Below are 18,085 nucleotides of genomic sequence, written 5' to 3'. Positions count from 1 at the left end.
ATGTTGATCTCAATATTTAAGCATTTTGTACTCCCACCTAATTTTTGTCATCCATGGGTCACACATTAAAAAAATGTGAAATCTTCAGCCAGAGAAATCTATTAATAGACTATTTAATTCCTCAGGATTGTCTCTTGAATATCAGGCTTCATCTGTTACCTCAAGGGTTCGTTTGTTTGAACGAGAGGAGGAAACAATGTCCTGCTTTGAGAAAGCTGGTGATATTGCTCTGGTCTATTTACAAGAAGGCGAGCGGGTAAGGAAAATATTTTTTGATTTTCTTTTTGGTGCTAGTGAAATGTGTAAGTAAGTGAGGACAAGAAAAAAAAACAAGAGACTAAGCGACTGGGGAGTCAACAGCTTGCAATTTTTCATCCATTTGGATTTGGGTTTGAATTCAGCTTAAGGCTGGTGATCTGCATGTTTCAGTAAGTCACACATCATCCATGGAAAGGAAAAGATAGTAGTGCTTTAGGGTCTGAGCACTTCACAAGACTCTCACCCCAGGTTCAAGAAAGCTATTACCCCTCCACCATGGGACTCCTCAACAACAAACACAGACTCATTTAAGGACTCTTGTTTTTGCACTTCATTGATTTTTTTTCCCCCTCTTTCTGTATGGCAGTTTGTTTACATTTATTTTCTTTGTTTACAGGTATATGTATCTTCTTGAGTACAGTTTTTTTGCACTACCAATAAGTGGCCCATAGGAAAAAGATTCCCAGGGTTGTATGTGATATCATGCATATAGTCTGACAATGAACCTGACCATTGAACTTTGAAAATTGGGCAGATGGGGGAAGAGACTGGGAAGCGGACTATCGGAAATTGGAGAAATCATTGTTGATGTCATTTGATAGGAGAATGCCAAGGTGAAATGTAATGTGTTATTCCTCCAATTTATTAGTGGCCATAACCTGGCAATGCACGAGGCCACAGACAGACATCTCCAATTGGCAGTGAATTTTGGAATTGAAGTGGTTTGTCACTGGGTGGTCGTTGCTGTTGCAGTGGACCAACACCTTGTATTGTTTTGCAAAAGAAAATAGGAATCGGTAGACAAGTTAACCTCACTGGTATGGGATGTGCTGGAACCTATTATTAAGGAAGCAAAAAGAAAGGTGTTGAGTTAAATAATAAGGCTAGCTATTTGAAATTGTAGCTAGTAATTAAGGACAAACCAGTTGATTTTTTTTTTGGACTTTCAGAAGGCCTTTGACATGGTGCCAGATGAGATTTGTAAGCAAAATTAAATTGCAAGGATTGACTCAGCTAGTTGAGTGGTGTCACTCCAACAACCTTGCACTCAATGTTAGCAAAATCAAGGAGATGATTATAGGTTACAAATGTATTGGTCTGACGTCGATAGTTGGAAAGTTATTGGAGTCGATCCTCAAGGTGCATGACAGCATGTTTTCATGAAGGGACAAAACTGCCTGATTAACCTATTGGAATATTTTGAAGTAAGGGAGAGGCTGTAGATGTTGTGCATTTGGATTTTCAAAGGGCTTTTGATAAGGTTCCACATAAGAGGCTGCTTAATAAGACGAGAACCCATGGAATTGCAGGAAAGATATTAGATTGGGTGAAGCATTAACTGTTAGGCAGGAAGTAAAGGATGGGAATAAAGGAATCCTGTTCTGGTTGGTTGCTGGCTACTAGTAGTGTTCTGCAGGGGTCGATGTTGGGGCTGCTTCATTTTACAATGTATATGATTTAGATTATGGATTAAATGGTTTTGTGGCTAAGTTTACAGATGGCACCAAGATAGGTGGAGGAGCAGGAAGTGTTGAAGAAACCGAAAGGTTGCGGGGAGACTTGGACAGTTTAGAAGAATGGGAAAAGAAATGGCACATATATCCATATAACCTTTAACAATTACAGTACGGAAACAGACCATCTCGACCCCTCTAGACTGCACCGATTTAAGAGATCTCCACTAGTTCCACCTACCCGCTCCCTGTCCATAACCCTCCAATCCTCTCCTATTCTGCACTCATCCAACCTTCCCTTAAATTACAAAATTGACTCTGTGGCAACCACCTCTTCTGGAATCATTCCACTCAGCCACCACTTTCTGAGTGAAGAAGTTTCCCCTCATATTACTTCTAAACTTTTGCTGCCTAATCCTTAACTTATGACCCCTTGTTCGAATCTTACCTACCCTCAAGAGGAAGAGCCTATTCACATCTTCTCTGTCTATCTCCTTCATAATTTTAAATGCCTCTATCAAATCCCCCCTCAACCTTCTACGCTCCAATGGATAAAGACCCAGTCTACTCAATCTTTCTTTGTATTCTAGATACTGCAATCCAGGTAACATTTTAGTAAATCTCCTCTGCACCTTCTCCACCTTATTGATATCCTTCCTATAATTTGGAGACCAGAACTGCACACAATATTCCAAACTTTGCCTCACCAATGCCTTCAACAGTTTCAATATCACCTCCCAGCTCCTATATTCTGTGCTTTGATTTATAAAGGCCAGCATACCAAAAGCCTTCTTTACTACCCTATCTCCATGAGAATCCATTTTCAAACAATGATGAACCATTATTCCAAGATCCTTCTGTTCCTCTGCATTCCTCAATGCCCTCCCCTTCACTGCATATGTTCTGTTTTGATTATTTTCCCCAAAATGAAGCACCTCACACTTATTGATATTAAACTTCATCTGCCATCTTTCAGCCCACTCATTTAAGCAGTCCAAATTCTTCTGCAGTCCCCGAAAACCATCTCCTGGGTGTCAACATTCCCGAGGATATGTCCTTGTGCCTCCACGTCAATGCAATCACAAGGAAAGCTCGCTAGCAACTATACTTTGTGAGGAATTTGAGGAGATTTGGTATGTCACCTAAGTCTCTCGAAAACTACAGGTGAACTATGGAGAACCTTCTGGCTGGTTGCATCACTATTTGGTACAGAGGTTCCAATGCTCAGGTCAAGAAAAAACTTCAGTCAAAGGGTTGTTAACTCGGCCTGCGACATGACAGGCCCCAGTATTCACCCCATCGAGGACATCTATAAGAGGCAGTGTCTTAAGAAAGCAGCTTCTATCCTCAAGGACACCACCATCCATGTCATGCCCTCTTCACTCTGCTACTTTCAGGGAAAATGGTACAGAAGCCTGAAGATGAGCACTCAGCAATACCTACTTTTAATTTGACATTTTCTTGCACTATTTTTATTTATTTTTTAAAGTGGTTTATATGAATGTTTACACTGAAATGCTGCCACAAAACAGCAAATTTCGTGACATGTTCAGGAGAATAAATTCTGATTCTGATATTTCTTAGCCAGGAGGCCTTGTGAGCATAGCAATAGGTGAATAGGAATGATATACTTGGGACTTCGTATTAGCTTGTTAGTAGTGTAGATTTTCACCATCCCCCTTACCTCGATTCTATGCCCTCCCCCCAAAGTCTTGCTCAAGAAAAATGCTAGGATGCCATAAACAGAGTAACCCCACAGTTGCCAGGTGTGGGTGTTACTGTTTCTTGGAACTTGAGCCGTCAATCAACTAATCTAATCTCGTGTGTGAGATGGCTCACGAGAGTTCCCTCGAGACCAAGGCCATTGTAAATACTATAAATAGTTTTCTAATTGCAAATAAAAGGGTTTGTTCTTTGGATTTGGGAAAACACTGGTATCTGTCATTTCTGGGTCTAACAAGGTGGAAGCTTGTATTCCATATAAAGCGTGCACAGCACAAATATTTGGCACATTTACAGCATTTTGGCAACAAGGTAACAATGTCAGTCACAATGGAACAGCTACAGGCTGTGCTCAAGCAGTGGCAGAAGAAATTTGAAGAAGTACAAATGAGGCTAATTGACCAGTTGGTATACAAAATGTCCTTTGGGACTCCAGCCATTGTAGAAGATGAGCCTGAAATTAATTCAAATTTGGCAGATGAACTTTATCACTAAGTTCTCATTTGACCCAGAGTCAAGCACATTTGAAACTTGGTTTAAAAAGTATGGCTAAAATTACATGGAGTTTAATGAAGGAATTGAATGAAATAAATATTTGGCGTAGGTTAAATCCTAAAGAGAGAGATTATTTTTTATTCCCATAGACATGATTTTTATTTAAGAATAGATTTTTTTCTAATTTCTTCAGTTACAGGGAAGAATATAAATCAAGAATTTTATCAGAACTTTCTCCACTTTTAATGGTTTGTACAATGCCTGATAAAGAACCTTCACCATATAGATACTATGTTGTTAAAAAGAATGAACTTTTGTGTTTTATAAGAAAATAATTTCAATATTTTTTGGATATAAATTCTAATTCAGTAGAGAATAAATTTGTTATATGGGAAGCACTTAAAGCTTATTTAAAGGAACAGATTATTAGTTATTCAGCTGCAATTAAGAAAGATTTAAGAGATTAATCAGTTAGTACAAGATATAGGAGAATTGGAAAAAGAGTTGCAAAAGAACTTTTCTGAAGAAAAGACAATTAATAAACAAAAAACTTTCATTTAATACTATTCAGACATATAGAACTGAAAGATTAATTCAAAAAACAAAACTGAAATATTATGAATTGGGAGAGAGGGCCCACAAAGTTTTGGCCTGGCAATTAAAAGCAGAACAGACATCCAGAACAATTAATGCAGTTAAAAAATATTCTGAAACGATTATATATAAACCACAAGAAATAAATGATTCTTTTAAAGAATTTAATTCTCAATTATATCAGAATCTCAATTATATCAAGTTGAAAATAAGATAAAGAAATTTTTATTTCAAATAGATTTATCTAGCTTGAATGCTCAAAAGCAAAAAGATATGAATTCTCCTTTTACAGCGAAGGAGGTAATTGTAGTAATGAGTTCATTACAAAATAGTAAGTCACCGGGGGAATATGGGTTTCCTATAGAGTTTTATAAAAAAATTAAGGATTTTTTGAAACCTCCATTCTTTCCCGGTTTCTTTTTTAACAGCAATTATTACAGTAATACTCAAGAAATACAGAGATTTATTGAAACCAGCTTCATATAGACCAATTTTATTATTAAATGATGATTATAAAATGTTAGCTAGAGTATTAGCAAATAGATTGATAAAATATCTGCTGAAGTTAATACATATGGATCAAACTGAATTTATTAAAAATAGAAAATCTGTAGATAATGTGGCAGAGTTGATTAGCTGAATACATTTAGTTCAAAAAGGGGTGATTTGAGTGTTGCTGTGCCTTGAGATGCAGAAAAAGCATTTGATAGATTAGAATGGGATTTTCTTTTTAAAGTCTTAGAGAAATTTGGATTAGGGTCAACATTTATTGATTGGATTAAAATAAGGTACAAGAACCCTACTGGGAAAGTAGTGAATAATGATCAAATTTCAACAACTTTTCAATTGACTAGATCAAGTAGACAACGGTCACCTGCTTTATTTTTACCCACTGTCACCTGCTTTATTTCTTTTAGCAATTGAACCCTTTGCTGAATTAATAAGTTAGAATTTTAAAATAAAGTTTACAGGTACACAATCCTTTATCTGGACATCTAAAATCCGGAAAGCTCCAAAAAACAGCATTTATTTTCTGTTGCTGGTACAGCAGAGAGAGAGAGAGAGAGAGAGATGGCAGCGCAATTCGGATGGGTGGGGGGGAGGAGAAAGAGAGATGACAGTGCGACGGGTGGGCGGGGGAAGAGACGGCAGCATGACTCGGGTAGGCAGGGGAGGAGAGAGAGAGACGGCAGTGCAACTCAGGTGGGCGAGGGGGGAGAGAGACGGCAGCGCAACTCGGGTAGGCAAGGGGGGTGGGAGAAATGGCATCATGACTCAGATGGGCGAAGGGGAGGGAGATGCCAGCACGACTGGAAGGGGGTGGATAAGGCAGGACAATTTGGGTGGGTTTAAATCTGGGGCAGCTGGCTTTTATTTTGAAATCCGGAAAAATCCGAAATTCGGACACACTGTCCCCCAAGGGTTCTGGATAAAGGGTCGTGTATCTGTATTAAATTGAATCATGATGAACATAAAGTAAATTTGTTTGTGGATGATATTTTGATTTATTTAACAGATCTGTTTAATTCGTTGCACCAAATTAAATTTAGATTAAAAGAATATGGAGAAGTATCTGGTTATAAAATTAACTGGGGAGAAAAGTGAAATTATACCTTTAGTAAAATGGGATTATACAAATTGTAAGAAGGTAATTGATTTTAAGTGACCAGATATGGAAATTAAATATTTAGGTATTTGGATGAAATCTAAATTAGAAAGTTATATTAAATTAATTCTTATTAACAAAAATAATAAAGGAAGATGGCATATGTTACCTATTACTTTAATAGGATAAATTGTGTAAAGATGAATATTTTTCCTAGAATACCTTTTTCAATAGATTGCTATTCCAATTCCTCAAAATTAAAAAAAAATAATTAAATGCTTGTGTCAGGAGTTTCTTTGGATAAATTAACTTGGAATTATGTTTCAGGAGGTTTGCAGCTCCCTAATTTTATGAATTATTATAAAGCTGTCCAGTTGCATTTTGTTAATGTAATGTATGATTTAAATAAAATTCCAGCTTGTGTATGTATAGAATTTTGTAAAATAGGGGAACCAAACCTACCAGATTTTATTTATAAATGGAATATAAAGTTGTTAACAATGAATAGAGAGATTTCTATATTGAAGCATTTAATTGAGCTTTGGAATAAAATGTATTTGAAAATTTATTTAATTTCACATATGCTTTAAAAAGTTATACATACATTTCTTATTAAAAAGTAATAAGGTTGATAAAGAAATTGGGGGAGGAAGATTATTGTCTGGAAAACACCATTATTTCAGAATAGATTGATTCTGTTCTGTGGGAAATAAATTTTTTAAGATTTGGCAGTGTCATGAAATTATGAAGATAGAAGGTGTTTTTGAAGCAGATAAATTTATTTCTTTTAATAGAATGAAGAAGTTCAAAATACCTGAAAATACTAGATTTTTGTTATTATCATGAATTTTTAGGTGAAAGTTATGGCCAAGAGCTGTTATTACAAGTAGAGACAGAATTAGAAATATAAAGAAATTTATTTCAATGATCTATAGGTTAATGCAAAAGAAAGCCCAAAAAATAGGGCTTCATAATTCAAGACAAAGATGGGAAGTAGATTTGAATAAACAAATGGATGAACAAGATTCATTTGGGATATGTAGAGAAAATATGAAAAGTACAATAAATGTGAGATTATAAAATGGTGCAATATAATGCTATTCATCAGTTATATTTAATACCACATAAAAAAAATTTTTAATTGAATCAAATTTTCGGATTTATATTTTAGATGGGGACAGGAAATTGGTACATTTTTGCATTCTATTTGGCAGTGTCCCAAAGTTGAACCTTTTTGGTTAGAAATAGGTAAATTATTGGAATTAATAATGGGGATTAAATTCCCACAAGATCCAATGTTATTTTTATTGAGCGATATTAAGAATAGTGAACCAAAGTTAAAACTGAATATGTATCAGAAGAAGTTTGTTCAAATTGCTTCAGCAATAGCAAGAAACTTGGAAGTCTGATTATGGATTTGAGTATAAAAAGATGGCATGCAGAAGTTCAGAGTTGTATACCACTTGAGAAAAATTACTTAGGTAGAGGGGGGGAAAGGGATGGTATATGGGAGGGCTTTCATATTTTTCTTTTTTAATATACCACGTGTATTTGTATTGTTTGAAATAATCTTTAATTATTGTTTTATTGTGTGGTTTTAAAATAATAAATAAAATTATTGAAAAAAGTAGTAAGATTTATTTGCAGTTGACTCTGCCAAGTTCAATGATACATGGAAAATTAGGCTGCTGTTCTGGAAATTAGGCACTCGAGAACATGAGTGCCACACAAATCTCATTCTGCCAAACTTCCCCGTGAACTCAGCTTCAGGAAAACACTTAATATGTTGGTCGAGATATTTGGTGAGCAAATATCACTGTTCAACATTCGGTATCAGTGCCTCAAAATGTCTGAGAGAAACGGAAGATTTTGTGACATACACAAGCATGGTGAATCAACAGTGTGAGGGTTTTAAATTCCCTGTGCTGTCTGAAGACCAGTCTAGTCTTTGAGGCAGGAATGCACTTGCACCAAGATGCCAACTTCAGAACGCATTTGCTAACAAAGATTGAGCAGGAGTCCGATATGACTCTTGAAATATTAACAGCCAAATGCCAACGTTTAACTAATCTGAAACACGACAGCAGAATGGTGGAAGTGGCACATCCATCTTCAAGTGTTTGTGTCCAGACAGTTGTCAGCAGACCCCACTAGATAAAACAAAAGTGTGACCAGCCCAGCCAAACTGCCCAACGCCTGTTGGAATTGCAGTGAATGTTCGTACAGATGTCAATGCTGCAGTAAATACAAGCACCTTGGGCATAAAGCAGAATGTTATAGAGCTGCAAGGTGGAAAACACCTGATAAGTTTGCTTCAGCCTCAAAAATAAAACCTATCTCAAAGATTTTCAAGGTGCTGGTGCCAAATGCAGGAACTATGTGAAAGTGCACATTAACGGCACCATAGTGAGGCTTCAAATTGATACAGGGTCTGACATTACCCAAATATCAAACAAAACATGGAAACTGATTGGTCAGCCAGAGGTGACTTTAACCAGAAACATGGCACAGAACACTACTGGGGGAATATGGAGTTGTTGGGTTCAGTTCACTGTTCCATCAGCTTAAACGGCACAGAAGAAATTTGAGATTGTTATTTGGTAAAATGTCCTAACCTCAATCTCATGGGTCTCGACTGGATCAAAAGGTTGAACCTTCTGGACTGGCCACTCAACAATATTTGCCACAAGGTGCAAGTGGCACATATTGGAAAATACCCCACAAACGTTGCTGGTATAGCTAAAGCAACAACCTGCAATGTCTTCTGCTAAATGTGAAACTGATATTCAAGCCAAAACAACCTGTCCCATACGCAGCATTCCAAGAAGTGGAGCAAAAATTGGAATGGCTGCTACATGAAGGAGTAATTGAACAGGTCAACTACTCATCATGGGATGCACCTATCATGGTGGTGAAAAAATTGATTGGCTCCATACGTCTGTGTCCTGATTTCTCAACTGGTCTGAATACACCAACCCATCAATACCCACTGCCATTGCCTAATGACCTCTTTGCTAAGCTGAATGCTGGCATAAGCTTTGTGAAGATCGATCTAGCAGAAGCTTAACTACAGGTGGAGGTTGATGACGAATCCAAGGAATTGCTAACTATCAACACACATAGTGGACTGTTCAGATACACAAGTCTACCATTTGGAGAAAAGACTGTTCCAGGTATCTTTCAACAGATCATAGACACAATGTTGAACGATATTCCGGGAGTTGCAGTGTACCTAGATGACATCCTGTTAATGAGAGAGCATGCTCAAGAATTGTTTTATCGTCTTGATTGCATTTTGTCCTGCGCCAAAGACTACAGTTTTCGGGTATGTCCAGAAAAATGCACTTTTCATGAAGTCAGTGAAATATCTTGGTTTTGTCGTTGATGAACATGGTCGATGGCCAGATCCTCAAAACCCTGACTCTATCAAGTGCATGCCTGCACCCACAGATGTGGGCATGTTCATTCCTGTCACTACAGTTCACTTCTGCTGAGATGCATAAACTCTGTGGTCCACTCAACAAGCTCCTTACCATGGAAATGAAAATGGACGTCAAAATCTCAAGAGTTGTTCAATTGAATTAAGTCAATGCTAAACTTGAACTTTCTTTTGGCGCACTATGATCCAACCTTGGAGATTGGCACAGCTTCAGATGTACCACAGTCTGGGGTGGGTGCAGTCATTTCTCACATATTCCCAAATGGGGATCAAAAGGCATGCTCTTTTGCAGCAGAATGCACTATGGACAAATTGAAAAGGAAGCTCATGCAATCATTTTTGTGGTGAAGAAATTCCATAAAATGCTCTATGGATGGCAATTCACTCTTCTGACAGATCACAATCCTCTCCTTGCAGTATTTGCTTCAAAGAAGGGAATTCCAATTTGCACAGCAAACCGTTTGCAACCATGCTACTTGGTTATGACTTTAAAATTAAATACCTTCCAACTACAAACATCAGGCAAACTGATGCATTGTCACAACTCATTAACAAGCAGGAAAAAGAGCTGGAGGATGTTCTTGTCTCAGAACTCTCTGTAGAGGCTGAAGTCAAAGATGTTATTAATTTACTGCAGAAAGAGACAGACAAGCAATGAGCAAAGATGACTTCCTACAAGAGATAATGCGTTATCATCATTCAGGATGGCCAAAAACTTACCCATGAATGGAAATCCAGCCATTTTTCAAAAGATGAGAATCAATGGCAGTCACTAATGGCTGTCCTTTGTTTGCAGAAAGGATCGTGATACCCAAAGCTCTGTAATTTATAATCCTCAAACAGTTTCACATTGGACTCCCCGGAACGAATCGAAGTAAAGCACTTGTAAGAAGCTATGTTTATTGGCTTCTGATGGATGACTAGATTGAACAAGTAAATGGTCATGTATCTGATGTGCCTTCACTGTGAAATTCCCTGTTAAGACGAATCTACATTCCTGGCCTCAACTAAGCGATCCATGGAATAGTCTTCACATTGACAATGCAGGACCAATTAATGGGGAGTACTATCTAATTGTAGTGGACGCATACTCCAAATGGCCTGAGATCGTCACAGTAGCCCGACCAACTGCATCAGCTACAATCATGGAACTCGTTCATATTCAATTGCTTTGGTGCTCCTGTAATATTAGTTTCAGACAATGGGACACAATTCACTGCAGCCCGCTTCAATTTTTTTTTTAACAAGCAATACGGCATCACACATATTCGTTCACCTCCAAATCATCCTCAGTCCAATGGTCTACAGAACGTTTGTGGATAAGTTCAAAGGAGCTCTAAACAAAGACAAGGGGGACAGACCAGTGTAGGAGATCCTGCAGACATTTTTGTTAAATTACAGGATCACTCCAAACCCACGAACTCAAGGTACCACTTCACCTGCTGAAAACCTCTTTGGTAGGAAAATACGAGTGCCATATGATGTCATCTTTCCACAAAGACCAGAATCTGAACCAAAGGATTATGATATGTAACAAGAATAAAATCTCCGACATGGATCCAAAGAAAGCACTTTTCACGTTGGTCAACGTGTGTTGGTGCAGAAATGCAGAGATAATTCAGTTGTAAGGCAGCTGGGGAGAATCCTAAGAAAAACTGGAGATATTCACTACCATATACAAGTTGGACCAGACGTGCCAACCAGTTGCGACCAACAGAATGCAACCTCATTGAAACAACACCTGCGCAACTCAGCCTGGATGCCCTGTTGGACACATTTGAACTTTAGAAACCATTGAATCACCAATCACGCCCATCACACAGATATAAACCTATACCCTTCTACATCACTGGAACCTGTAAGGAAGCCTCAAAGTGTTCGGAGACCAGTGAAGCTCTTCCAAGTGGATCTCAGACTCCATTCATATGAGTATCCAGCTCAAAGGGGGAGGTGCTAGGATGCCAGAAGTGAGTGTTACTGGTTCTTGGGACTTGAGCCATCGATCAGCTAATCCGGTCATGTGTGTGAGATGGCTTGCAAGAGTTCCCTTGGGACCAAGGGCATTGTAAATAGTATAAAAAGTTCTCTAATTGTAAATAAAAAGATTCGTTCTTTGAATTTTTGGAAAACACTGGTGTCTGTCATTTCTCTCTGGGTCTAATGAGTTGGAAGCTTGTATTACACACAATGCATGGACAGCGCAAACATTCGGCTCCTTTACAACAAAATATTATGTTAATTTGCTGAAGATGAAACTGCAATCCACCACTGCTGAAAAATATTATGTAGTTTTACAATTCTTTTTATGTTAATTGCATGTTTTATACTTGTTTACTGAAGGCCATGATCAGCAGTCAGTCTCGAGCCATCAAGGGGATTGTTCCAATTCAAGAGATGGAGCTTACCTACTTTCTTGAAGCTGCGTTACAATGTGCTTATCTGGCCTATTTCAAAAAAAGGTAAGCAACGTAGAAAATTATTGATGGTCTCCCACCTTCTTTTAACAAGTCGTATCTATTGTTCAGTCTATTCCTGTGGAGCCATTCTTACAACTTTTTCAGAAAAATAAAACTGAACAAATGCACTTTCAAACATTCGGCCTGCTTTGAGCAAGAACACATGAATAACACTATGAAATATGAAAGCATAAGTCATTGCCTCATAATTTCCTGCCAAAATATGGAAGTGGCTCATGAAACAGCAATTTAATTTGTGGGCAGATGCAGGCTTCAGTGCAGAAAATGATATGACTATCTAGAACTGAATATTAACTACTGTGTGTAATAATAAATACTGTATACGATATCATTCTTTCAATTTTTAATTGCTCTAGGTTTTTTCATGCCTGTTCTTAATCTTTCAACACTACCTGATTTAACATTATATGAATTAATTTATGTCATCCATAATTAATACATTTTTCAACATAATTATGTAATTGAATTTACAATTTATATAATTATTCTTTTGGATTAATCAATATAATTGTTGATTGGTCACGTAGTTCCTCATGGCAAAGTTATCCGTTGCTTGGCCGTATACCTTTGTAGGTGGTAGGGAAAGTTATGGAGGGCATTCTTAGCAATGGTGTGTTTGACCATCTAGATAAGCAGGGATTGATCAGGAGCACCCAGCATGGGTTTGTGAAGGGGAACCTTGTTTAGTTTTTCGAAGGAGTGACAAGAAAAGTGGATGAAGATAGGGCAGTTGATGTAGTCTATCTGGATTTTAGCAAAGCTTTTGATAAGGTTCCACATGAAAGGTTAGTAAGGAAGGTTCAGTTACTAGCGATTAATAGAGAAATAGTAAGATGGTTGGAGGAGAAGACAGCAGAGGGTCATGGTGGACAACTGTCTGTCAGGATGGAAGCCTGTGATGAGCGGAAAGGATCGGTGCTAGGTCCCCCGTTGTTCATAATTTATATTAATGATTTGGATGTTGAGGTGGTTAACTGAGTAAGTAAATACGCAGACGATACGAAAATAGGGGGAGTGGTGGATAGCAAGAAAGGTTTTCAGGGATTATAGAGGGATTTGGTTTGTCTGGAGAGTTGGGTTGAAAGATGGCAGATGGAATTTAATGTAGAGAAGTGTGAGGTGCTTCATTTCGGTAAAAGTAATCAAAATAAAACATATGTAATAAAGGGGAGGACATTGGGGAATGCACAAGTACAAAGAAATCTTGGAGTTATTGTGCAGGGTTCCTTGAAGGTGAATTCTCATGTTGACAGAGTGGTTAAGAAGGCATTTGGTATGCTGGCCTTCATAAATCATAGCATAGAGTATAGGAGCTGGGAAGTGATGTTGAGACTGTTTAAAGCATTGGTGAGGCCAAGTTTGGAGTATTGTGTTCAGTTCTGGTCTCCAAATTATAGGAAGGATATAGATAAGGTGGAGAGGGTTTAGAGAAGATTTGCAAGAATGTTGCCTGGCTTAAAATACCTAGAGTACAGAGAAAGATTGAAGAGCTTAGAACTTTATTCCTTGGAACATAGAAGGTTGAGATGGGATTTGATAGAGGTGTTTAAAATTATGAAGGGAATAGATAGACTAGATGCAAGTAGACTCTTCCCCCTGAGAGCAGGGGAGGTTGAAACAAGAGGATACAAGTTGAGGGTAAAGGGGCAAAATTTTAAGAGAAACATTGGAAGATGCTTCTTCACTCAGAGAGTGGTGGCTGAATGGAATAAACGTCCGGAGGAAATAATTGAGGCAGAGTCATTTCTTTCATTTAAGAGGAGGCTGGATATATACATGGATAGGAGGGGTTTGGAGGGTTATGGGCGGAGAATAGGCGGGGGATCTAGCGGAGTTGTTTGAGTAAACTGGCGTGGACTTGTAGGGCCGAGATGGCCTGTTTCCATGCCATAAACTGTTATATGGTTATATAAAAGTAAGTCTGATCAGTCTGCATAGGCTTTCTCAGGAGATGATGGTCCAGTATGTTATCCCTTTGCAGTCCATACAGGATTCAAAGATACAAACAATAAAATCTGTGAAGGCATATTCATAATTTCCTCCAACAAAGGAGAGTGGAAGGTAACAATTGTAAAATGTAAAATCAGTAGAAGTAGATTTAATGTCGATGCTCTAAACAATATAGGAACAAAAGATTACAGGGTTAAACAGGGAGAATGGGGGGGGGGGGTGGTGTAAGGCACTTGTTAGACATCTTTTTAAGAGGGTTTGAATTGTTCTATAATTCTATTTCTCATTTTTGAAATAAGACTTTAATGTACAGGGGCTTTATTGCTGGAGATGCTTTCATTTCAAGTATTACATCCATCCTGTGAGTAATAACTGCAATGAAGCTTTTGAAATAGTCAGCTAATTAGTACATTTCAGGGACATTTCATTTTGGTGTCAAAGATTTTGCAGATAACTCTGGAAGCACAAGGTAGCATTGATGTGCATATCCGTACATTTTGGATTTATTGCATTGCTCAGAAGTGGTGGTTGATCAAACTGAGGTGAGGGGTTGGATTTACTTTGTACATAGCCCCTCAGCGGAGGGTATACTGTAGGACTATTTATTTGAATGGGTTTGTCTATTCTGATCGGTCCTTGTGTTTTAATAAAGTTACACAAATGTTTCTGTAGCCTTTCATGTGTTGCTCCAGTTTAACAGTACCTGCAATCATTCTTGTTTGCCTTAAATGTTTCTAATTGCATTTTAACTTTTAACATAATGCATTTAACTGCTTGTAAAACATTTCATCATCAGAGATTTGGAAACATTGAAGACCTTGGTACCTGCTGCCTAAGGGATGGTCATTTCTTGCAGACCATTTTGATTTTGTTGCGATAGTGATGTTGGACCCAAAATATGAGTGCAGTCACTGAATGGGTATAGAAAGTATGCACGTTTGGTCACCTCTTACGTAATATCAGTAACTGGTCAATTGTCAATACTGACCATTTCAAAGTGATTGGTTTCTACAGATAGTCATGGTATATGGTGGCCAAAGCATTCTTGGATCTAATTGTTGTTTCCTGTTCCTGAAATATTAATATAATATGGGTGTCTATAAAAGTTGATCAGGGAACTTGAATTCATTTTGAATGGGTCAGTATTCTAGTGCAATAAGAGTTTTATGTGAATGTATTCAGAGGTAAAACTGAAAGTTATATGAAGGTATATGTAGTGAAGGAATTCTTACATTCCACCTCCAAGATACCAAAGTGTTTGCTCTCCCAAACTTATTGAAAGACATGAAAGGAATAATCTTCCGGAGGAAATAGTTGAGGCAGAGTCATTTCTTTCATTTAAGAGGAGGCTTTCATTTAGGCATTGTCTAAAAAAAATTCAGTGTCCCAATGTCCCAAAGTTATTCTGACCAAATAAATTGCTTCTGAAGTATATGTGCTGTTGTAATGTAAGCAAACAATGCTAATGTCAGAAACATAAGAGACTTCAGATGCTGGAATCTGGAGCAAAAAACAGACCTTCTGGAGGATCTCAGCAGGTCGAGCAGCATCAGTGGGAGAAAAGGAACTCTTGTCCTTTTATCAAGACAATGCCTTAAATCATTTTAGTGACTTTATTTTTGGTTTTTCTCTTAGAGACATAGTCAAGGGGGTAAAACGAATTCGAGAAATGTTAAGAGCGGTGGAGACAAGAGCCACGCAGAATTTGAGAATGGTATGGTTACAAGACTTTTCATAAGTTTTTTAAAAATTGTCAATTCAAGTTATAAACAATGTTGAGTAGATAGTGTAATAAAAAAGAAAAATAAGTCTCATGCATAAAGCAGTGACACTGAATTAATTTAGAACTTGCATTTTATTCTTAAAGAAATTGCCAGGAAAAAGAATTGTCATTAAGTATAAGACTTGCTGAAGAAATATTTCTTATTTGAAGAAATTTCTTTCTTAATTGGCTGGTATTAATAAGATGTTTGACCAGTTTTGTCATAACGATTAAACTAACATAATGTTTTTGTTCATTATCAGTCAAGCCAGGTTGGGAACCATCAACTGCATTCAGAAAGAAACAACAGTTTTTCTAAAAGCCTCAGCATTTGTAGTTCATTTAAAGAAGATTAATTAAAAGGGAAGGAATGGAAAAAACATGCTTCTCAGTCAATAAACCTGGGAAATAAACCTGATGTAGGTGACAATATAGTTGAGATGAGTGGGCTATCCAGTATACATATGTGCGCTAGGCAGAAAAAGTTGCTGGAAATGAATGTTATAGCTTTGCAGCTTTCAGAAAACTGAAGAGATTAAATTCCTAGTATTCTGGGTATCTCATCACGACATTAGACAACGTGGCACAGCTGAATTATTATATTTGGGAGAAAATATATCACTTTGTAGCTTTCAACCATTCTTCACTGCAGTTCCCTTTAGTTTTATTAGGTTATATTAGATTCTGACCATTGTATTTATCAGGTGGGATTCCTCACGAAAATAGAATTTCATAGAACATTACTGGATAATACAGGCTCTTTGGTCCTCAAAAATGTTGTGATATTTCTACCAAAAACGTACTAAACCCTTCCTACCTCATAACCCTCTATTTTTCTTTCATCCATGTGCTTGTCTAAGAGTCTCTTAACTGCCCCTTGTATTTCAGCCTCCACTCCCATCCCTGGCAAGGCATTCCAGGCACCCTCAGCTCTCTGTTGTCTCCCTTAAACTTTCCTCCCTTCATTTTGTACAGAAGTCTCCTGGTGTTTGTTATTCCTGCCCTGGGGAAAAGGCACTGGTTGACCACCTTATCTATGCCTCTCAGAATCTTGTACACCCCCTGCTATTAAGTTTCCTCTCATCCTTCTGTGCTCCAAAGATAGAAATCCCAGCTCTGCTAACCTTGTCTCATTTTCCAATCTAGGCAAAATCCTGCAAAATCTCCTCTGCACCCTTAACATCACTTCCACATCCTTCCTATAATGAGGGGTTCAGAACTGAACACAATACTCTAAATGTGGTCTCACCAGAGATTTGTTGAGTTGCAACATGACCTCTCGTCTCTTGAACTCAATCACCTTAGTAATTGATCCCAGCATCCCATAGGCCTTCTTAACTATACTATCAACCTGCAAGGCAACTTTAAGAGATGCATGGATTAGAACCCAAGGTACCTCTGTTCCTTCACACTGTTTTACCCACTTGACCCAACTCTGCATGTTATTTATATCCTTTTGAAACTTATGATAACCTTCAACACTATTCACCTCTATCCAACCTTAGTAACATCTGCAAACTTACTGACCCATCCTTCCTCTTCTTCATCTAGCTCATTTATAAAAATCACAAAGAGCAGGGGTCCCAGAATAGATCTTTGTGGAACTCCACTAGTCACTGAAATCCAGACAGATTACTTTCTGTCCATTACTACTCTCTGCTTGAAACATGCAAGCCAATTTTTAATCCACACAGCTAAAGCTCCATGGATCCTATGCCTCATGTCTTTCTGAATGAGTCTCTCATGGGAGACCTTGACAAATACCTTACAAAAATCCATACAGACCACATCAACCACCCGACCTTCATCACTTTCTTTTGTTATCTCTTCAAAAAATTCAATTGAGCTCATGAGACATGACCTTCCCTTCAGAAATCCATGCTGATTATCTTTGAGTAGAATAATCATGGATCCTCTCCTTTGGAATCCTTTCCCATAATGGAGCTAGTACTGGGTAATAAACCTGGTCAGGTGGTGGACCACTCTGTGGGGAGCATTTTGGTGAGAGTGACCACAACTCCCTGAACTTTAGCACAGCTATGGACAAAGATAAAATCACACAAAATGGGAAAGTGTTTAATTAGAGAAAGGGCTAATGAGGCAGCAACTAGCAAGAGTAAACTAAAAACAGATGTTCAAGAGAGAAAGCACAGAACTAATGGGGAAGAAGTTTAGGGACTACTTGAGCTGGGTTCAGGATAGGTTCCATTGGGACATGGAAAGGAAGGACATGGAGAGGAGACTTAATAGCAGGGGCTGTACAAGATTCTGAGAGGCATAGATAAGGTGGTCAACCAGTGCCTTTTCCCCAGGGCAGGAATAACAAAC

The 18,085-nt window shown here is 37.9% G+C and overlaps 1 protein-coding gene across 5 annotated transcripts in view; it reads left to right on the top strand.

Annotated features, from left to right (window-relative positions):
• Positions 1 to 18,085, top strand: part of LOC138760457 (tetratricopeptide repeat protein 7A-like) — a 402,683-nt gene that overhangs the window by 44,736 nt on the left and 339,862 nt on the right. For all 5 annotated transcript variants that reach the window (XM_069931051.1, XM_069931050.1, XM_069931054.1 and 2 more), the window contains 3 exons: positions 126 to 256; positions 11,909 to 12,027; positions 15,631 to 15,709. In XM_069931051.1, the coding sequence (XP_069787152.1) occupies positions 126 to 256; positions 11,909 to 12,027; positions 15,631 to 15,709 (329 nt within the window). The remainder of the gene's footprint in view (positions 1 to 125; positions 257 to 11,908; positions 12,028 to 15,630; positions 15,710 to 18,085) is intronic.

Source organism: Narcine bancroftii, chromosome 4 (assembly GCF_036971445.1).
Source record: "Narcine bancroftii isolate sNarBan1 chromosome 4, sNarBan1.hap1, whole genome shotgun sequence".
NCBI lineage: Eukaryota > Metazoa > Chordata > Chondrichthyes > Torpediniformes > Narcinidae > Narcine > Narcine bancroftii.
The sequence above is the reverse complement of the archived record's forward strand: the minus strand, read 5'-3'. Positions and strand labels throughout refer to the sequence as shown.